Source organism: Pseudophryne corroboree, chromosome 6 (genome assembly GCF_028390025.1).
Source record: "Pseudophryne corroboree isolate aPseCor3 chromosome 6, aPseCor3.hap2, whole genome shotgun sequence".
Taxonomy (NCBI): Eukaryota; Metazoa; Chordata; class Amphibia; order Anura; family Myobatrachidae; genus Pseudophryne; species Pseudophryne corroboree.
In genome coordinates this window covers 784,174,389-784,197,854 of record NC_086449.1, presented here as the reverse complement: position 1 = coordinate 784,197,854, position 23,466 = coordinate 784,174,389, and the positions used below count along the sequence as shown (strand labels likewise).

At 40.9% G+C, this 23,466-nt stretch overlaps 1 protein-coding gene across 2 annotated transcripts in view; it reads left to right on the top strand.

The window, feature by feature from the left end:
* The window catches only part of GABRA1 (gamma-aminobutyric acid type A receptor subunit alpha1), a 219,358-nt gene that overhangs the window by 74,164 nt on the left and 121,728 nt on the right, over positions 1 to 23,466 (top strand). For both annotated transcript variants that reach the window (XM_063928756.1, XM_063928755.1), the window contains exon 3: positions 12,299 to 12,408. In XM_063928756.1, the coding sequence (XP_063784826.1) occupies positions 12,299 to 12,408 (110 nt within the window). The remainder of the gene's footprint in view (positions 1 to 12,298; positions 12,409 to 23,466) is intronic.

Here is a 23,466-nt window from a genome sequence, read left to right as displayed (position 1 = left end):
ATGGCAGTATCACTGGAATTATATGGCAGTACCACTGGACATATGAGGTAGGATCACTGGTCTGGACTTATATGCCAGTACCACTGTAATTATATGGCAGGATCACTGGATTTATACGGCAGTACCGCTGGACATATACGGCAGCACAGAGACACCACCACTGAACTGATGCCGGACAACACAGCACCACTGCAATGGACTGGACTTATACAGCAGCACTGGACATATGGCAGCAGAGGACACCACCACTGTGACTGGACTGATGCAGCACAGCACAACACACCACCACTGGACTGATGTAGGACAACACAGCACCACTGGACTGGACTTGTACAGCAGCAAAGGACATATGGCAGCAGAGGACACCACCACTGTGACTGGACTGATGCAGCACAAGACACCACCACTGGACTTATGCAGCACAACACAGCACTACTGGACTGAACTTATACAGCAGCACTGGACATATGGCAGCAGAGGACACCACCACTGTGACTGGACTGATGCAGCACAAGACACTAACACTGAGGACACTGAGGACGGAGACAAGTCCTCTCTCTACACTCTCCAATGCCGGAGTGAAATTGGCGGCGACGCGCGGCTCCTTATATGGAATCCAAACCCTGCAAGAATCCGACAGCGGGATGATGACGTTTTGCCTCGTTCTGGTTTCCGAGTCAGGCGGGAAAACCCGAGCCTGACACGGATCCGGGCTCAGGTGGTGAAGTCCGGTAGGGTTTGGTTCTCTGAGAACCGAACCCACTCATCTCTTACATAAACATGCTCTTCTATATATGCTTTAGTTTCAAAGCATTTTTACATTTACAATTATCCCGAGAATGGCTTCTTCTAAAACTAATAAAGATCTCTATTCTTAATATTGTTGTAGCTCAGAGCAATACTGCACAAAAATCCATTATCCTTATTTTCACCTTAATTAAGAAAAAGAACATTAAGAGGATATTAAAGCACATGCAATGAACAGTCAAATGGCCAGTTGGTTCTGAAATAAAGATATGTAAACTGTAGAAAAAACTTTAATGCTTTTGTTTCATATCTTGCTTTAAACTCTATACTAAATGTAGGATTGATTTTTGTATGTGTGTGTGTGTGTGTGTGTGTGTGTGTGTGTGTGTGTGTGTGTGTGTAGTTACATTACCGTTTTTCTGAGCTACATTAAATTTGAAGCAGTCTGACCTGATGCAAAGATACTCAGAACTCTCTGATCGTGTCTACCCTATAAGCTGTCTATGAAAACTGCAGGGATGCAGAACTTGTCTTACAGGAGATTTAAAGCCCATTGAATTCAAAAACAGAATACAATGTACTGTATGTATTTGCAGGCTCATAGACATGGGCCTACACATGGCAGAATTATAGGGGTGGCAGAATGCTCTATGTTCCTTCCTTTTTTCCCCTTGTATATAGCTGCTAATAAAGATAATATGATTATTTAATTGACAGGATACAAGTATTTGTTGAAATCATAGAGTCTGTGGAAAAAAGTGGATTGTACTGTATGAATTAGCTTGGCTGATGAGAGTTAAAACTAACACCAGACATTAGGGACCTGTCCCAACTGTGTCACACACAAAATGGCCACAAGTGTAGATGGCAACAGCAGCCAGATGTACCACCTTATACTAATGCAAGTGTCCACAGAGCTTCATGCATATACTGTAGCTGCACTGTACATTGTTTTTTTTCTGTGGAGCAGTAACATTAGTATGGGCACCTACACTTACCCCATGCTGAGGGAAATAGATAGGTAAGAGAAGGCGTTCTTTTGTCATATGCACGTCTCAGGATGACAGGGAAGTCTTGCTACAGTATATACTCATCAAATGCCCATGAAACTGATCTATTGCATGGATTTGACACCCAGACACTGAGGTCTGGCTGTGCATGGAGTGCAGTTTTCTGGAAAAAAAAAAGTTATCTGTATATATATACTGATATACTGTATCTATATATATATCTATATGTATATATATATATATATATATATATGTATATATACCCCTTCACAAATCACGGCACTGGAGACAGGTTTCAAATGCAATAAAAAGCCTGTAATTAAGGTAGACGCACGTTTCAGAGCTTCCGCTCCGTCCTCAGTACCATACAAGATATGTATGGTACTGAGGACGGAGCGGAAGCTCTGAAACGTGCGTCTACCTTAATTATAAGCTTTTTATTGCATTTGAAACCTGTCTCCAGTGCCGTGATTTGTGAAGGGGTGTATGCTGTTTTACACTGGCACGGGGACCCATTGCTGATTGAACTCTAGAGTGCCGGCTGCTATGGACAAATATATATGTATATATATATATATATATATATATATATCTCCAACCTAGGGGTGGAGATTCATGTGTGCACCACATTCCTGGAAATGGCCGATGCGGTAGATTCCTGTATGTGTAGAATAGGGTTAATTTTTAATGAGCCCTTTTGTGATCATAGCTCTCCCATGCAACCCCCTCTCTAACCTAATTTACGTTAAACCTGTGTCATCTTTTTCATTGGGGTGCTGGTGACTGTCTCACCTTTAAAAGCCAGTAGTCAGGTGAGCTTTAAACCAGGTAAACACATGAGTGGAGTTGTGTTGGTGATTTTCTCACCTTTAAAAGCCAAACGTTTGTTGGCAGGTGAGCTTAAAACCAGTTAAGTACATTTTCTCCTATTGGATAGCAGTTTCCAGGTTTCCAATAATTCTATGTGAAAAATGTATGTGATAGAGTAGGACTTGCAGTGAAATGGGGTCCCATGATGTGGGCTTCAAGCTTAAATGCATTGCACAATTCATGAACTAAAACCCCATTATTTATTTAGCTATGTATTAAAGTTTCGAAGTGAATGAGGTTACTGAGGAGAGTGCTGGGTCCTCTGTATATGTCTATCTATCTCTCTATCTATCTATCTATCTATCTATCTAGATATAGATATATACTGTATATCTTATTAAAAGAAGAGACACATGTGTGACCCCTTTCCTTTTGTCACACAATACAAGCTGCAATGTCCTTAGCAGGGTTGAACTGGGCCACAGGGGTACAGGGGAAACCACCGGTGGGCCCCACTGCCTGGGGTCCCTCCTCCTCCTCTAGGGATCAGGTTCCAGACTGTGCACTTGAATTGTACATTATACATATTATTTAGGGTGCATTGCAGTTATTGATATGGTACATTATCATGCATGCACTAGCAATATTTACTGTATATATTTATCGGGATCCGGTCTGAAGATCGACAGTGTCTAGGTCGACAATGTTTAGGTCGACCACTATAGGTCGACAGTCACTAGGTCGACATGGATGGAAGGTCAACAGGGTTTCTAGGTCGACGTGTGCTAGGTCGACAGGTCTAAAGGTCGACATGAGTTTTTCAATTTTTTTTTCTTTTTTTGAATTTTTTCATACTTAACGATCCACGTGGACTACGATTGGAACGGTAAAGTGTGCCGAGCGAAGCGGTAGCAGAGCGAAGGCACCATGCCACAAGCATGGCGAGCGAAGCGAGCCATGCGAGGGGACTCGTTGCACTAATTTGGGATCCCGGTCACTCTACGAAGAAATCGACACAAAAAAAAACCTCATGTCGACCTTTAGACCTGTCGACCTAGCACATGTCGACCTAGAAACCCTGTCAACCTTCCATCCATGTCGACCTAGTGACTGTCGACCTATAGTGGTCGACCTAAACATTGTCGACCTAGACACTGTCGATTTGATGAACCATACCCATATTTATCACGGGGCCCATGCCATGATTAGCCATGCCTCTGTGGCAGCTGGCTACACCCCTAAGCATGGGCCTCTACCACTACATTCCCTTGGTGGGCCCTCCATGCCCCAGTCTGACACTGGTCTTTAGTATATACTGTAGACCTCCTTTCAGATATACAGTGGCACAGCAGCTGCATCAGTCTTTTCTGGATGTGTGGGGGTGATCACACTGATCACACCCCCATTAATCTGGTCCTGACTGTGGAAAACAATAGTGCCACCCTACGTTTTTTTTTTTTCAAAGGCCTTTACATTAGGCCATGCCCCATTCTCTATGGCCCTGCTGTTATATGAAGCTGCGGGACCAATCCACTTAAAAAAAGTTATTAAGTGAGACGGCCTCTGAAGTAGATACAGATAATTGTATAATATACCGCATGTATCCAGCAAAATGGAGAGTTAGCAGTTAATACTAATCCAGAAATAGTGTCCCATAGTAAACAAATAAGGAATCAATAAAGGACTCAAACCCACCAGAATATGGATAACAGGAACAACTGACACCGCTATACAAGCAGTTCACCTGATAGTATATGAAGCATTCTTGGCTTGCAGCCATCTAGCAATGGAGTGCTCATGTTCCTTCTAATTTAATGTGCAAAAGTAACTAATGAATGATAATACAGCTGATAGGGATGGTATTTCCCAATCTTCTGAAGAATAGCTGTCCACTGACGCGTTTCTCCTGATTAATATTTCCAAAGCAAAAATTTCGAACGTTTCTAAAAATGTAGCTTGAAATTTTATCACTATGTTTACATCCTTCTTTTTATATTATGGTTATATGCCATTAGGTCGACACGTATTAGGTCGACCTGAACGTTAGGATGACAGGTACTAGGTCGACAGGTCAAAAGATTGACATGAGTTGTTTTTTTAAATTCATTTTGGGGATTTTTTTCGTACTTAATGATCCACGTGGACTATAATTGGAACGTTAATCTGTGGTGAGCGAAACAGCAGCGGAGCGAGGCACCTTGCCCGAGGGGACATGGTGCACTAATATGGGTTCCCCTTCACTTTACGGAGAAAACGACACCAAAAACAGTCAAAAATATCATGTCGACCTTTTGACCTGTTGACCTAGTACATGTCGACCTAATGCCCATGTCGACCTAATGCATGTCGACCTAATGGCAATGTTAACCTTCAGTGGTTGACCTAATGAGTGTCGACTAAGTTGGGTTGACCCAACGACCCATACCCCACAATTTGTGGTGTATTGCATCATGATGGCCCAGCCCCAGCTGCCACAAACCATGACATTCCACAGTGGTGCCACAATGACATGATATAAAGAATCAGATCTCTGATGGAGTCCATTCACAGTCTACCAGAGTTTTCATAGCAAGTCACATTTTATAAGGTTATCATTTTTATATTGCCCAGGTTAGAGAAAATAATGGTTATAGCTGATGACAAATGAGGCTTAGAATTACATATTCATGCCATACCTGTTTACTTTCAGCATTGAACTTTCTGACTCCTAATTAAATTTTACAGTCATTGATGGTGTCCCCACTGTGAGAGAAATTTATCAAAGTTTGGAGCGAAGTACAGTAGAGAAAGATAAACTACCGACCAATCAGCTACTGTCAGGTTAAAGGTTGTGTTAAGAAATTGTCAGTTAGGAGCTGATTGGTCGGTCATTTATTTATATCCACTTTATATCTCTCCAAGCTTTGATAAATCTCCAGCTGTTACATATTATTAACTTAAAATTTAAAGAAAATAATATAAATTCTCATAGTGGAGATGTATGCTATATGTGGATATTAGACCATTGCCAAGCTCTTATTATTCAAGAAGTGTTTGTTATACAGGAAGTGCTTGTGAAACAGGAAGTTTCTATGCTGCCATTGTTCAGTATGCCTGAACAATGGCGGTGGCGGCTCCAGAAGAGGGGCTGCAGGTCAGTTAAAATTTCAAATAGGGGAGCCACACCAACTGTCACCAACTGCCATTTCAAACTGACTTACTGGCAGTTGGTGTGCCTCCCCTATTTGAATTTTGAACGGAGCTGTAGCCCCACCTCTAGAGCCACCCCTGGTAAAGACACACTTCTTCAGTCCTGTGGTGATTTGCACCTACTGTATACCACTGTACACATAGCACATTGATGTTGAGGCACACAGTTATATTTTATGTGCTACATTTTCAATGAACAGTGATCAATTTACACTGCTCAAGTGACTCAGAATTATGTGTCACTAAGTTACATATTAGTGTGATTACATACAGTACATTTTTATGTATACACTCATTTTTTATTATACTAATCAGTTTATTTATTTTTTCAAGGTGAAGATTACTATATCAATCTTTGGTGTATTTATGTAAATGATATCAAATGACCGAATTGTATATTCATATGAGTGTAAATGATTGTGTTATATATTATGTGTTATATTTTACTGTACAGAAAGAATTGGTCTCATGTTCATAATTCAGTCAACTGATATATTTTATGTTTTGACCAAATACATATTAATGGTGTAAGGTGTGTGGTGCACATGATCCCCTGGGTCAGGGAGAGCCCACTGCCTGCATTCATTGTTGCATTTACTTACCTGTATTGGACATCCTGCAAATAGCATGGACGATTATTCCGGGGATATATTTGGAAATATATCGCTGACTCCATATTTTGGAAATAAGAAGCATTGTGCCAGTGCCATATTGATGAAGAATGTGCCGGAAAATACAGCGTTTGCGTGATGCTGTGGGCACATTCATCTTCTCATGGGCCCCATATTGGGGGGGTCATTCTGATCTGATCGCACGCTGCCATTCATCACAGCGCAGCGATCACGTCAAAAAAGCGTATGCTCCACCGCCACAATGCGCCAGTGCATGGCTGAGAGCCTAGCAATCGCCTCTGCCTGATTGACAGGCAGAGGCGGTCTCTGGGTGGGAGGGGGCGGCATGGCGGAATTTGGCTGCTGTTGTGTGGGCGCAGTCTGGCCAACGCAGGCATGGCCAGACCATGCGAGGGGCAGGCCGCAGCATCTGCGTGACGTCACACAGCCGCTGCGACCCGGGCAGGGATGAGTAGCTTCTGGCCAGCACGCAAAAGCTGCGCCTGGCCGGGAGCTACTCCTGAAGTGCGAAAGCATCGCCACTGTGAGGGGGGGAGGGCCTGACATGCAGGGTGGACTAGCGCTGTGGTGGACATTTCCTCGCATGTCAGTGTGACGGATCGTAGATGTGCTGAATTTTGCAGGGCAATTATCAGGTCTGAATTAGGCCCATAGTCTTAATAGTTCTCTGTTTTGACCATAGAGTCATCTTCTAGCTATGGTCTAAAATAGTATCTTTAAAAACTACTGTTTTCACAGTGCTTACATTTTAAGGTTCTCCTAATTTTACTGCAGGATAACTTTAAGAACATGTTAATACAGTATATAAAACTACTCTAACCAGTGATATTTCTCTAGATGTTTCTTCACTTTAGATTTAATTACCAGTGGTATAAGGATTTTCTGGTTGTCTTGAAACTTGTCTTTGGAACTGGATTATTTTTTCATCCCTTTTATCCCCAAATCATCAACAAAATATAGTAATACAGTACTACAGATATAGAGAACTAAGTTTTTAATAAAATATATATGTTACCTAGTATATAGTTCTTTCAACTCTACATTGCAGCATTGTAACTTGTTTAGCCAGTGGGACAAACAAACCTCAGTCCTACACTGCACTGGCCCCATTTTATCCATTGAATCTGGAGAAGAAAGAAAAGGCAATGCGAAAGCTGTGCATCCTTGAAATTCAAGGTTTGCTTTTTATGTTGTACAGTATACTGTTTTTCACTAGTGACTACATGGCTTTGATTTCACATTATTCATCTCCTTGTACATATCCCTACGACTGCAGAATTCCTAGTCTACCACTGTTTGTCTTGTTTAAGAGCTAAACAAAACATGCCTGTGTATTATTAACCCCAGTGGACTGCTATTTATAAGATACAAGCTGTTCTACATATAAAAAAATAAACATAAAGGTTTTTTAAATAAAGCTGTGATTGTGGTGGGAACTATTGTTTTATGTATTACTGATATCCAAGCCTATGTTATAACATGACAGCACAGGATTTTGCATATATAAATATTAAGATGAAAAAAATGAAAAGTTTATTTGAGAAGAGCACAAAGTAAGCTAGTCCATTTGAACCAGATGTGAAAATATATGAGAAGTGATTGTGATGAGCAACACTGGCTTAATGCTCTGATAGATGGAGGCTTAACAGAGATTGCAATCAACAATCTCTGAGTCTGAAATGGCTGATAACAGAGCAAAATAGCTCAACCTTCAGTGCATAGAAAAAAAAACCCAGTACAAATACAGTTGTCATATTGTTAGACGTGTTTGTGACTTTTACATGAGATCACCTACATGAATATCGGACATCTGAGGAACCCTGAGGATGTCCAGTGGAATCATGCTGCAGCCAAGAATGTAGCTACTGGTTGTTTCATGTCCAGAAAATGGGGCCAACTGCTTTCTGGAACACTTTAATAGCCACCCATAAATGCCTTCAGCAGACCAAGGGGTAAATTTACTAAGATGGGAGTTCTATCTAAGATGGGATGTTACCCCTGGCAACCAATCAGATTCCAGGTATTATCTTCTAGAAGGTGCTAGATAAATGAGAAGTAGACTCTGATTGGTTGCTATGGGCAACATCCCCATCTTAAGTAGAACTCCCATCTTAGTAAATTTACCCCCAGATGTGCACATGAGCAGAGCATTTACTAGGCATGTGCAGATCTTAAAACATTGGTCCTCATTCCGAGTTGATCGCTAGCTGCCGTTGTTCGCAGCGCAGCGATCAGGCTAAAAATTAGCACTTCTGCGCATGCGTATGGTGCGCACTGCGCACGCATGACGTACTTTCACAAAAGCCGATGCAGTTTTACACAAGCTCTACCGACGCTTTTCAGTCGCACTGCTGGCCGCAGAGTGATTGACAGGAAGTGGGTGTTTCTGGGTGGTAACTGACCGTTTTCGGGGAGTGTGTGTAAAAACGCAGGCGTGCAAGATAAAAACGCAGGAGTGGCTGGGAAAACATAGGCGTGGCTGGCCGAACGCAGGGCGTGTTTGTGACGTCAAAGAAGGATCTAAACAGACTGAAGTGATCGCTAGCTAGGAGTAAGTCTCGAGCTACTCAGAAACTGCACAATCTTTTTTTGTAGCAGCGCTGCGATCCTTTCATTCGCACTTCTGCTAAGCTAAGATACACTCCCAGATGGCGGCGGCTTAGCGTTTGCACTGCTGCTAAAAGCAGCTAGCGAGCGATCAACTCGGTATGAAGGCCATTGATGTTTAGCAAAAACATGTCAATAGCAGCCACCTCTTATTCAGCCACATACTCACCACTTTATATCCCATGACATCTCTTGGACAAATTCTTAACCGATCTGTCGTACAATAATTTATTGCCATACTAATTCACTTGTGTTAATTTGGTGCACTGTAACTGCATGTAATCCTCTAGTCCTGTCCTAAAGAATTCTAAGAGACATATTCAATTATTACTCTGGGCCAATTTAATTATCAGGGATTAACCTACATGACAATCCATGAGGGCGTACCCCAAGGGTGTACATTGCAGCTTCAAGAGCTGCAAAGAAAAGTCCACAAGAAAAAGGTAGTATCGAGGGTTAATGCACGGGGATACCCATTAATTTTGCAGTTTATGTGGAATCAGCAAGTTTTCACACAACTCCTGATTTTCGGTGCTGGGAAAAGGCCGTTTGATTGAGTATCCTTTCCCCACGCAGCACAGTAATTAGGCGGTAATTAGGTGCAGTGTAAATGCTGCATTTAATTGAATATGCCTCTAAATACTGAAAATCCCAAGCGATGCAATCAATTTTTAAAATGCAACCTTGTACCTTCTGCCTCCTATGTCCTAGCTTTATTTTCATTCATAAATTATATCTTACTTACACATATTAGAAACACGATCTAAACATCAACTGAAATTTTGATGCTATTGAATATGCACCAGTAATTGACATATAAACAGTAATTAGTGCATATTCAATAAGAGATTGTAGAGATTGCCTTCTATGTCTGTTCACATCGATATACTGTATCATGAATATTCATTCTTCCCATCATTTCTGGAATTAATTTTTTAATATACAGTATGGTATATGTGTATTTTCTTTTATTGATGGAATTATAATATGTTATAAACAACAGTAACTACAACATTAAACACTTAGAGACAAAGAGAAGAGAAAACAAAACAATACAGCAGAAAGATACAAAACCATTGAAAAACAGACAAAAACAGTCAATTATGAGGACCGACATAGGGACTAGGGGTGGTATTCAACTATTCTCCCTCTTGGGGGTCCGCAAGGTGCTCATTTGCGCTCGCCCAGCTGCTGGTATGCTGGCGGTTGGGATCCTGACGCCGGTATACCATACGACACCCACAATGGATCCAGATTAAATACATCCTCTCTGCATACCCCTGCTATACTGCACTCTTATGCAAAGGTTTTTGTAATTCTAATTAGAAGATTATACCAGGAGGCAGATTATGACCAGACTAGGTTAATAAATGTATGGCTATTCCTCAGTTGTTTATACACACAACATACAGTAACTGTGATGCCACATCTTAAGCATTCCTCAGTGCCCTACACTTTGTACCAGCCCCAAGTATACCCAAAATAAACCAACCAGTACTCCATCATATTCACCCAGCTTGCATTACCATCATACATTTTCCATGCTCCATCCTCCAGTGAGCCATAATTCTACCAGCCTCCGGTACCCTCTACGTTAAACCATCCTACAATTCCTCCTCCAGTCTCTATTGCCTACACCCTATGAAAGCACCAGTGATCCAATCATTGGGCTTGATTCAGGTCCCGGCACAAGTGGGCAGCATGTCGCAAAGTACAGATGTTCGTTACTTTGATCAAGCGCCGGACCTGTACCGCGCACATGCAGTATGGTTCCTTGCTCATTGGGTGTTAAGTGATTGATAGCTTAAAGACATTTGGGGGCGGGGAGGGGGGCACGACAGCTGCTGTTTCCCAAAATAGCAGCATGTTGCTTCTGTTTTGGGGTAGTGCCGAGGCCAGTATCTCCGTAGAAAGATGGAGATTTCCTGTACCCTTGGTGCCCATGGGGTCATACAGCTGGCCAGTCATGTCACTGATGATCTGATGGTGCATACTAGGATGCTGCACGGATTATTAATGCATGCAGGAGGTGTCTACTTATACCGGATGCCTCCTGCTGCATTAACATAGAGCACAGGTTCTCAAACTCGGTCCTCAGGACCCCACACAGTGCATGTTTTGCAGGTCACCCAGCAGGTGCACAGGTGTATTAATTACTCACTGACACATTTTAAAAGGTCCGCAGGTGGAGCTAATTATTTCACTGGTGATTCTGTGAGGAGACCTGCAAAACATGGACTGTGTGGGGTCCTGAGGACCGAGTTTGAGAACCTGTGACCTAGAGCATCACTGCTGCTTCCAACCACATCTGAATCAGGCCCATAATACCAGCTTTCAATTTGCCCACCTTATACCAGTTCATGGGTTTATTCATCAAGCAGTGAAAAGAGTGGAGAAGTGAGCCAGTGGAGAAGTTGCCCATGGCAACCAATCAACATTGAAGTAACATTTATAATTTGCATACTATACAGCTGTACCAAGCAGTTGATTGGTTGCCATGGGCAACTTCTCCACTGGCTCACTTCTCCACACTTTTCACTGCTTGATGAATAGACCCCATATGTGCTGGAGTTACTTAACTTCTGAGCTTACTGATGATCTAATGTACCACACATACAGTGGGGCAAATATAATAGGGTCCGAGTTTGCTGGAGGTGTGAGACGCCGGTCGATCTCGTATGTTTTTTTAAAGGGGAAGTCATTTACAAGGCAAAACCATGTTGTATACTGTAAATGATTGCCGCTTTAAAAAAACATCTGAGAACGGCCAGAATCCCACACCACAAGCAAACTCTGACCCTATTACACATGCCCCAGTAGATCCAAGCTGCTGACTATCTATTCTGTGAATAATATGTGATAGCAATGCCTGCAGTTGGTATTTATCTGTGACCTAAACACTGCAATAAAACATGCTCACTTTGAATTATAATGTAAAACTGCTTTGTGAAGTCATACTCTCAAAATGGGTCACATTGTACTGTCCACACAACGTGTACAATCCCTAGCATTAAACATAAATATGCCTTATTTGTGCCAGCAGTCACTTCCTTCCAATATGACCCACAGTATTAAGGATTGAGTGATAACGTTGATTAAAAATGGAAAGAGCTGAGTGAGTTAGGGGTCCATCTTTAGCAGTAATTGCTTTGGAATGACAATCTGCTTGAATAGAAGAGATTTTGTGTCTCTGAATCAGCATAAGCATAGGATAAGTAGATTGTAGAATTACTGATGGCAGGATTGTATTCAGCTCAATGCTTACTAATATATATATATATTTTCAATGTCCTGTAATTTCAGTTGTGGACAAAGCACACAGGATGAGATTAGAGACAATACCACAGTTTTCACAAGGATCCTTGATCGTCTGCTAGATGGCTATGATAATCGCTTAAGACCTGGATTGGGAGGTGGGTAATTATTTTAAACTATGCAATTGTCTTTAACCACATACTGCATGATTGCCTGCATGCAGATATTTATACCTAAAAATGTACTTCCTTAAATGTTCATTTATAATAGCTACAATATTATAGAATTTTATAGTAGTTAATGGATTCATTTTGGGGAGTATTTAAAACTAATGGGTACATTTACTTGCAAGCCATCACTTTTGGGCCTGTTTAAGCAGGAAAATAAAAACAGCAACAGGAAAACATGGCATGTTCAACTTAATGTAGAGTAGAACTGACTTTTTAAAATTCTAGCTTAAACTTGATGAGAATTTTTAGCCTTTGCAAGCCACCACATAATAGGCTTACCCATATCCACTGGCGTATTTATAATGGGTGCAGTGTGTGCAGTGCCACGGGGCCCCCGGGAGTCCAGGGTGGCCTACACCACACACCCTGCATCCATTAATTGAAATACTCACCCTCCGGAGTCCCGTGGCGCAGCAGCAGCGCTGCCGAAATCACTGGGAAAATGGGCGCCATGCCATTTATCCTGGAGATCTGTGCATGCGCGGTAGACTCTGGGACAGTGCTAGGGTCCCCTAGGGACCCTAGTTCCCAGAGTCTACCCAGCACTGCCAGCTAGAGAGGGGCTCAGCCAGAGCCTGCATATGGGTCTGTTCCTCTCTAGAAACGCCCTATGCCTAGTTAAGAAGGTTTTAATGTATTCATTTACTGCACAGTAATAAAGGAAATTGCAGTGGCATTCCTTGCAACCATTGCCGCAGGACAGACTGTTTTATATGGTGGGTAGGAAGTTCCAGGAATAGTTTTCAAGGAGGATTTCGCTTTACCATTATGTATTTCACCAAATTTGTAGTTTATGGGTAGATCTGGGATGATAAGAAAACACAAGACACTGTATAAGTCATTGGTACGGCCTAATCTAGAATACTGTGTTCAATTCTAGAGGCAGTATCTTCAGAAGGATAGTAATACATTAGAGACTGTACAAAGATGGGCAAATAAAAAGGTGCATGGCCTACAGTACATCAGAAAACTTGCCTGGAAAGACTAAACGATTTTAACATGTATAGTTTGAGGCAGAAAAGGGAAAAGGAGGACATGATAGAAATGTTTAAATATATCAAGGGTTTAAACAGGTTACAGGAGGGAGACATTTTTCAAAGAAAGAGAAGTATTAGAACACAAGGACATGCGCTGACACTGGAAGAAGGTAGATTCAGGGAAAACTTGAAGAAAAATTACTTCACAGAAAGGGTAGTCAACAAGTGGCATAGCCTCCCAGCAGAGGTGGTAGAGGCGAAGACAGTAGATCAGTTTAAACATGCCTGAGCATAGGCAAACAGAGGGGGGGGGGGGGGTTCCAGCTGCCCCTAAACCCCCCTCCTCTTGGTAAGTTGCTCAAATTATGACAACAGAAGCAATGGTATATAATACGATTACTAGAGCTGCCACCACATCATGTAGTTTGAAAAACAGAGCAGAGCTGTTGCACATGCACAGTGATCGCAGCTTCTTCTACCAATTTTGCTGTGTGTGTGGATCTCAGTCCTCAGTCACTGTGCTGGACAATGAGAGTAGCAACTAGGAAGAAGAGACAGGAGCCTTACCATGAGGTGGGAGAATGTGTGCTTATAAAGTGCAGTACCGTACAGGTTCCATTATTATGTTTGTGTATTTCTTTATTATGGTATGTTTAACCTATTCCTGACTACTTATTTATATTATTTAAATGTTTGATACAGCCTATACTATAGACCATCTAAAGTGTTAAATATTAAAACTGTATACCTCATAGTATCCAGTGTAAAAAAAAGACCAATGTTTACATTAATGTCCCCCAAACTCCCGCATTTGCTCCAATGCTCCACAGAGTGGGAGATTGGCACTGATGGAATAGGCATAAGGATATACTTACAAAGATCAAATAGAGTTTGAGGTAACAATATGGTTAAAAAAGGGGCACACTAGATGGGCCAATTGGTTCTTATTTGCAGTCAAATTCTTTGTTTCTCTGCTTCCATCACACTAAGTATACTCACCTCCCTGGAGTCCCACATTGGTGGTCCTGCAGCAACAACAGAAATCACTGTGAAAATGGCCTGGTGGCCACTTCCCATAGATTTGTGAATGTGCAGCAGAGAAGTCACTGGGAACATGATGCAGGTACCATGTTTCCAGTCTACTGTGCCACAGAGAGGAAGGGGCCTGCACACAGCTTACACAAGAGTCCCCACCTCTCTTAAACCACGCCTGCTCGCACCCTACATAATAATAAAATGCAGAGGACTCAGGTATACACATTTGCAAACATGACAAACCTGATGATAGACCTGGCATGATGACATTCACTTACTTCTGCTTGGTGAAATGTCTGTAATAGGATTGGGATTACTGGAGGTCAAATTCCTCCATGAAAAACTTACAATACTTTTGGCCAAATGTGTAGTTGGGTGAATATTTTGTAGAACAGCTTTGAAAAATTCACCTTTCTCTATTTGAGCAGTAGCTTCAAGAACTGCAGTCAACTTTCAGTCTGAAGTGAATGGCCACGCACCTTTTTTGGGTGTGCATATGGTTCCAAAGGACCCTTATAAGGTCAATATTCTGGCCAATATCTGGTGAAGTAAGAGACAAAAGTGCACTTGTTATCAACTTAATGGTCACAGGCTAAATTATCCACACCTGTGCATACAGACTTGACTGACAATGAGAGTTGAACTTACCTCAGCCTCTGCACATCACTTGCTATTGGGGTCATTCATGATCAGTGAGTGCTCAGTCATAGCTATGTATGACCATGGACCATCTGGAGAGTACTGTCATCTGAAGGTGCAGTGAGGATATGATAGGAAAGATCTTCACATGTAATTTGCTGGAGTGGAGATGGTGGTATTGCTAGTAATGGTAGACTTCTCCATAATATGTATGACTGACAATCAGAGGCCTAACTGTGTACTATATACTGTAGATGGCAAAAGGAAGCATGTCTAAATGCTTCCCAATGGGCATTTTGCCTCTTGTCAACCTCACTATGTAACTATGTAAGAACACAGGTAAGTTTGTGTGAACTGTGTAGAGGGGAGGTAATTGGGTAGAATAGCTAATGAAAGTTACATGGAAGGATCAGGAATTTTAGATGTGCATCTGATGTGGTAGATATCAAAGAACACGGTTTGGAGTCTAGATGAAAGTTTTGTTCTGCAAAGTAGGGAATATTGCAGCAGTGAAAAAAGACCTGTAACTGTGAATGAGAGTAGGTAATGAGTGTGGATGGAGTACACAAATCTTGTGCAGAGTGGAGAGCTTGATTTGGCAGATCTATGAAAATAGGTGAAGAGATGTATGTTGGTGTAGTTTTGTTGATAGTCTTATATGTAAGCACTAGCAGAGGTATATTATATTGAATCCAGTTAAGTATAGGCAGCTACTATAGAGACTGACAAAGCAGAGCAGCAGTAGATTAATGTTTTGTGTAGAAAATCAGTTACAGATAAGTCACTGCATTCAAATAATAGATTGTAGAAGTTGAAGTCTTTATATGGGAAGACCAGTAAGGAGACTATTGAATTCTAAAAATATTCCTTGGTGTTATTAAGAATTTGAACAGCCCATGTACAGTACAAGCAGGAGAATGTTCCTTTTCACAAATTTCCTTTCACATAAAACAAGTGATTACCGCCATTTTCCCATGTGTCCATGATTTGCTTTAATGATTATTAGTGGAACAAGAACTCAAGCAACTTATGTAAATAATGGCTATTGAATGTTAGTGATGTGGTGGAGAGAGAGAGAAATGATCTTCTCAAGAATGGTAAGTTCACTGAGTGGCCAAATTATTATGACCACCAAGCAATGTTCATGCAAAATACTATTCCAAAGATAATACTGGTTTCAGATGTCTGAATCTTAATAAAAACAGAAAGGTGACGGTCAGGGCCGGTTCTAGGTATTTTGGCGCCCAGGGCGGAGAATAGGGGTGTGGTTTCATACAGGGGGCATGGTCAGTTACGCTTCCTGTAGAGTTGTGCCCCCATTTGTGCCCCCTGTAGCGTAGCGCCGCTTGCACACACACAAAAAAATAATAATACTTACAATCCCTGCTCCTGACCGCTGCAGACCTCCGCCGGCGCCGCTCCTCTCCTCGGATCTATGGGAGATACGTCATGACGTCTCTCCCATAGTACAGCATACACAGACACTAGAGGTCAAATATGACCTCTAGCGTCTGTCAGTCCCACAATGCTGTGCGGTGCGCAACGACGTCATCGTGCACCGCACAGCAAAGGTCCTCTCCAGGAAGGGAAACTAGACGCATAGCGTCTAGTTCCCTTCACTGCGGGGGACCAGTGGGGGACACAGCGGGGGTCACAGTAGCGGATCTTGCCATGGTGCGGCGCTCTCCGGATGGCGCCGGCGCCCTCCGGAAGGCCGCACCCCGGGCAAAAGTCCTGCTTGCCCGTGGCAAGATCCGCTACTAGTGAAGGTATGTAAAGACCAATGAAGTATATCAGTCATGAAATAATGGGTGAGTAAAGCAGTCTGATGTACTTTGAAGTGGAATGATTATGAGTAATGAAATGGCTGCACTGGCCAATTGTTCAAAGGCAGCAGTTGTACACAGAGTGGACCAGCAGACAAGAAAGTATGTCTGTGCACAAGCCCTGTGGTTGTAAATAGCTAGTTTATGGTCAAACGGAACGGACAGTGGGCAGACTTGTTCAGTCCCATAGATGGGTAACAGTGTATCAAATTATGGATAAACTGAACCAGGGACCAATTCAGATGGCCTCTCAATGAACAGTGTGCTGCACATTACATCATATGGGCTGCAGAAGCAGAAGTCCAGTCTTCAGGCCTCGATTTTGCTCAGAAAGAAAGATATTGGACAGTAAATGATTGGAAATGGGTAATATGGTCTGATGGATCACATTTTCAATTACACCACACAGATAGTAGGGTGACCACATGGAGACAATATCACAAAGGCATGGATCCTTCCTGCAACATCAAGACTCTTCTGGCTGGTGGAGGCAACATGTTCATCACATTTGGGCTAAAAATCCTCATGTAAAAAATGCTGACAGTAGAGTTAATGCCTAAAAGAATTCAAGCTGTATTAGGGGCAATAAGTGCCCCCAAAAATTACTAGCCCATTGGTCATAATAATGTGGCCACTCAGTGTATATTGGTCATGCCTCTTAATGGTTTCACTGTTACAGTGCTGATTCAGTGTTGTTAAAATGGGTGGGGTTTATCTGAAATGGGAGTGTCCAAGTGTTTGTTTTTGTACTTGAACCTATTAACTTTGTATTTTAATTGAAAACCTTTTGTATTCTGGATCAAATTGGGGTACAGCATAATCTCCCAAATGCATACTGTTCCATTACTTACATTTGTAATGTCCTGTCATGGTGGCCCCAATTAAAGTGTTTTTTCCCCCTTTATTAAAATGGTACTTACAGAAAAACATAGCTTGTGATGACGTTAAAATCTATCTGGTTTCCTCTACTCAGGCTGGATGTATCTCAGTAAGCTACTGAAAAACTGTTAAGAAATATAAAACATAAACTAAGATTGGAGATAGTCCATGTCTTGTAAAAACCCTCAAGTGTTTTTATTTAGTCTATATTCATGAATTTAATTTTAGTATTTTTAGTAATAAAATGCAGTATAGTATATAGCAGAGTTTCTCTGACCCGGTCCTCAAGGCACCCCAGCGGTCCAGGTTTTAGGTATATCCATGGCTCAGCATGGATGGTTAAATGAAATTGCCTGAGGTGCTAATTAAGTCACCTGTGGCCAAGTATGGATAAACTTAAAACCTGGACCATTGGGGTACCTTAAAGACCGTGTTTGAGAACCTTTGGTAAAAAGGGTTGATTCCACATTAACTCATCCAATTTTTTATTATTATTATTATTATTATTATTATTATTATGATGTTGTTGTTGTCTTTGGTTTCCCAATTTGTATTGCACTTTGAATACCAAATTGGACATTAAAGCTTACTTTAAATCTTGAATATTTTTTTTTAATCTCATGTAGTTTTATTTAGGGATGTGCGCCGGCCCTTTTCTCGGGTTTTGTGTTTTGGTTTTGGCTCTGTATCTCCTTTCCAGTCAATTTTGACAACACATAACGTCATATTGTTTTCATCCAGTGCCGGATTTGCAGGTTTTGGATTCCATATAAGGGAGCCGCATCCGGGACTCAGCGCAATTGCACTCTCTTTCTGCCACGATATCTACAATAAAGTGGAAATATGTTGATTTAATACAAAAATTAGTGGTGTACTGTATATTGGTCAAAAACATTTATTTACATGATATTACATACCTTGCGTAAAGCTGGATGAAAAATGTTACTGTCCCATAAAAATCAGGACAGCTGGGTGGTATGCTATACTATTCTTTTTCTGTGACACTGCCAGTCATACCACAGTGTATAATCATACATGTGTTGTGACACTGCAGGTGGTCTGTGCTTTGTTGTATGTAAAGGGGTCCTCTGCCAATCTCAGGGTGCTCTGCACCAGTTATAAAAGCTAAATATATCATTTAAAAAACATATATTGTTTTAGTGCTAAACCCCAGTGTATTATGCTATTATTTTTCTGTGACACTGCTGGTCAGACTGCAGTGTATAATCATACATGTACTGTGAGAATGTAGGAGGTCTGTGCTTTGTTGTACATAAAGTGGTCCTCTGCCAATCTTGGGGTGCTCTGCACCAGTTATAAAAGCTAAATATATAATTATTAAAAAAAATAATATATATATATATATTTAGTGCTAAACCCCAGTGTACTATGCTATTATTTTTCTGTGACACTGCCGGTCAGACCGCAGGGTATAATCTCATACACATATTGTTCGACACTGTTGGTAAAATTAAACCGCTGTGTTTGATTACTATTTCTGACTCATACATTTATTGTGTTACACTGTAGGTGAAAATAAACCGTAGTGTTAGATAATTATCTCTGACTCATACATGTATTATGACACTGTAGGTGATTCATTTTTTGAACAAATTGTGGTGTGTGCTGTTGCCCACTTGGTTCATGTTTGTTGATAAATATGGAGGACGAACAATTGAGAGGAGAGCGGGAAGCACATACTAGTGCTCAATGTGCTGCCACTAGTCATGATGATACAAGTCCATCAACATCATCTACTAAGGTTGATGTCCAAGGGCACAGACAGCTTAAGTCAGGACAAATAAAATCAAACAAAAAGTAAATGTTGCATTAGTGGAATAATCAATAAAAATTGCAATCTATGCAATAAAGACACGGTCACCAATGCCCCCATTGATTAACTTACAGTTTTAGAATGAAACAAATTAAATTAAATTAATAATCAATCCTTCCTTCCTCTACATACATATTACACATCTTTTGGGCCCCTGGTCTAGTTAATTTATTAATACAAAAATTAGTTTTGTGTATATATATATATATATATATATATACCCAAAACATAACTTTGCAATGGTACAAACTCAAACTCAAAGGGACGAATATCCTCCGATTAACCGGTATTTAAAAAATATGAATATATCAGCACTTTATCTTCTCCCCACTCTTGGGAACGGGGTGAGTTAAATGTAATTTTCAATCACTGTGGCACACTAACAAATATAATGTCATGATATCTTCTGACAAACTCTCCATGCTCAAATAATGAACCTTCTCCAGGTCAAAGATGTCTTTTCAGGAACTGAACAACTTAATCCTACTTTGAGTTCGAAAATAATTTTAACAGATGATTTGCGAACTTTCTCCAGATCAAAGATGTCTTCAGGAACTGAAGAACTTGACCCTGCTCTATATTAAAGTTGAAAATTATTTTAACAGATGATTACAGCATTTAAAAATATATTGTTAACTGCCACGTGTTTGCTGCCCACTGCTGTAGCTTAGCTTAATAAAAAAAAAAGATAGAGCTGTGCTAACAGAAGTTGTACCACTATCGTTGAAAAAAAATCATAAAAATGATTCAATTCATAATGTATAAAATACACATTTTTATTTGTTATTCATTCATACAATAAATGTTTTTAAAAACATATATAGGTACACACCTGTGTCAGTCTAACTCAAAGGGACGAATATCCTCCGATTTACCGGTATTTTAAAAATATGAATATATAAGCACTTTATCTTCTCCCCACTCTTGGGAACGGGGTGAGTTAAATGTAATTTTCAATCACTGTGGCACACTAACAAATATAATGTCATCAAGTGGATAGCTACCACTTCCAATAAGCTTACCGAGAGCTGTTTCAAGCGGCACTCACCCTCTTCTCTATGAAGTGTAGTGGGGGAAGGAGCTGCCCACAGCTACCATCGGTTCCTCTTTCTCCTATAGCAGAAACAAAAGGGGCTCCATGGTTTGCTGTATAGTCTCCATGCAGCTCGAATGTCCAGATCAAATGGCCGTCCGTGGCTGTGAACGTGAAGCACCTTGTGTATCAGTGTCCCAGAGGAGATCCACAGCGAATATGTATTGCAGCAACAGGTCCTCCAATGCGTTTCGCTCGAAGGAGCTTAGCCAGCTAGCTTGCAACCTTTTGGCTTAAACTGGATGCAATTAATATTATGAGTTGTGATTTGTGTTCCATAGAGAGGAACTGACTGTAAATAAATGTTATTGAGGTTAATAAAACTGTAGGAACAAAACAGGCCAATATTCTGTAATATTAGCTGTTTTTATAATTTTGTAAAAAAAAAATACAGATCTATAACCAAAAGCCACAAGGGTGGTTTTGGCAAGACCAAATACAGATTCAAAACATGAAGGAGATACAGAACCAAAACCTGTGATTTGGGCAGCGCACATCCCTAGCAACATTACTTTCTCCTTTTGCCTGATACTTGCTAGAAGAGTAATTTATATATCCATAGTATTGCCCTTGAAATGATTATATTACAGAAAATCATTGTATGTGAGCAGCATATACATTGTTCACAGGGAATGCGGTTACATTGCTGGCAGTCACAGCTGATGTCTTCTTTCTACAAGGATACAAACCTATTGTGTTGGAGGTGACAGAATATAATGTATACTGTAGCTGCATGTATCTTTTTTTGTTCATATAGATAAATATTCTATGTGTACTGTATTTCCTTTGTACACAAATTATTTTAAAAGTGAACTCTGCGATAATACATCTCTTTATTTACAATTTGTACGTTTTCAAGTTTTCATTTGGACTCTTCATAATGTACTATGGGATATTTATCTTTACACTGAAGCTTTTATACATTGTAATCTTCTTTCCAGTGTGGGTGATGTTATCATGGTTGGTTTTAGGCAAAAAAGCTCAGGAGGTAAAATTTGAGGGTCGTTCTAGAAGATACCATAAGTGAACATTAATGTATATTACATTTAAGAGCTCAGGCACGTGATGGTCTGTTCAGCTGTCATGAAATCAAGCTCTAAGTGCTCTAAGCATAGGGATTATTAGAGCACATTGGAATATCAGAAAACCCTTGAAGGATCACAAATACAGCATTTACTAATGCTGATCATTAAAGATTTTCTGGGCATAGTATGGTCTTTTTAGTGTTTTTATATACGAATGTCATCACTACCTCACACCTTAAAATCAACTTTATGGTCAGGGCTGTTGCAAAGTTTCTCAGCAAACTAGACAAAACTTCAGCCTACAACACTCCCCACTCCCTCTACCCCCCCCCCCCCTCCCCCACAACCACCGCTACCAATATCCAATTCCCGGTATCCGGTCAGATGGTCGACAATGTTAAGGTCGACACTCATTAGGTGAGTTTTTAAAAAATATATATTTTTTGGAACTTTTATCATACTTTACAATCCACGTGGACTACGATTGGGAATGGTAAACTGTGCTGAGCACAGCGGTAGCAGAGCGAGGCACCTTGTCTGAAACATGGTGAGTGAAGCGAGCCATGCGAGCGCACGTGGTACCCTAATTGGTGTTCCCCGTCACTTTACGCAGAAAATGACACCCAAAAAAGTAAAAAAACTCATGTTGACCTTTTCATATGTCGACATTTCATGTGTCAACCATTTTCGTGTGTCGACCATTAGTCCATGTCGACCATGTCAATGTCGACCCATAGTGGTCGACCTAATGAGTGCCAACCTTAACATTGTCGACCATTCATACCGGAACCCCAATTGCCACCCCCTTAGGGAGGTAGAGTGTTATCAATTCCATAGCCACTACCTGCATCAAGTATAACTGACTCAGAGGTGACCCCCATGATCCTGGCACCCTAGGCAGCTGCCTAAAGCTGCCTCATGGTTGAGCTCGCCCTGCCTTTTGTGCACCATACCCTACCAGCTCAACAGAGTTGTTTGAAGACACTTCTGTAGTTGGGCCCTTGCAGTTTACATTGTCCATGGCGGAAACATTTGTTTAAATAACTGTATTTCTTAACCACACAGTATCTGTACCTAGTAAATGACAATTGAAAACTACCTAGAAGATAATGGAGGCCCAGAGCCTATCTTCACTACCATATCTCCTGAATGATTAATATCAGCTGAATCACAGACCAGTAGAAATGGAAGGGACGATGATCTGGGGCAGGTATGGGCAAGCCTTATTTTGTCCTTATTCTGCATTTGCAGTAGGTCTATTTCCTGGTAATTTCCAATTTAATTTTATCCTAATTTATGATGAAAAGTTCGCCCGGGCACCTGAGCTATACTTAGCTCTCAAGCGACGCTTGCTGGTAACAATAAGATGAGTCATAAGGTTGTATCAGTCAGTTGTGCCATTTAACATATGCAGTGGAACTAGAAGGCCATACTTAGGTAGGATGTAAGGCAACAACTGACACATCCTAGCTCTATTTAGAACATTTTTGCAAATTATTAATGCTTTTTTACAAATATACTGCAGGAGCCAATTCAAATCTTGGAGCAAATCGAAAAAGTAACTTTTGGACCTAAGGAAACCCATGCTGAACTGCAGATGGGGTAGATTTAAAATATGCAGAAATTTAGATTCAAGAGTGGGGTGTCCAAACACAGATCTAAAATGCAGTGTAAACAT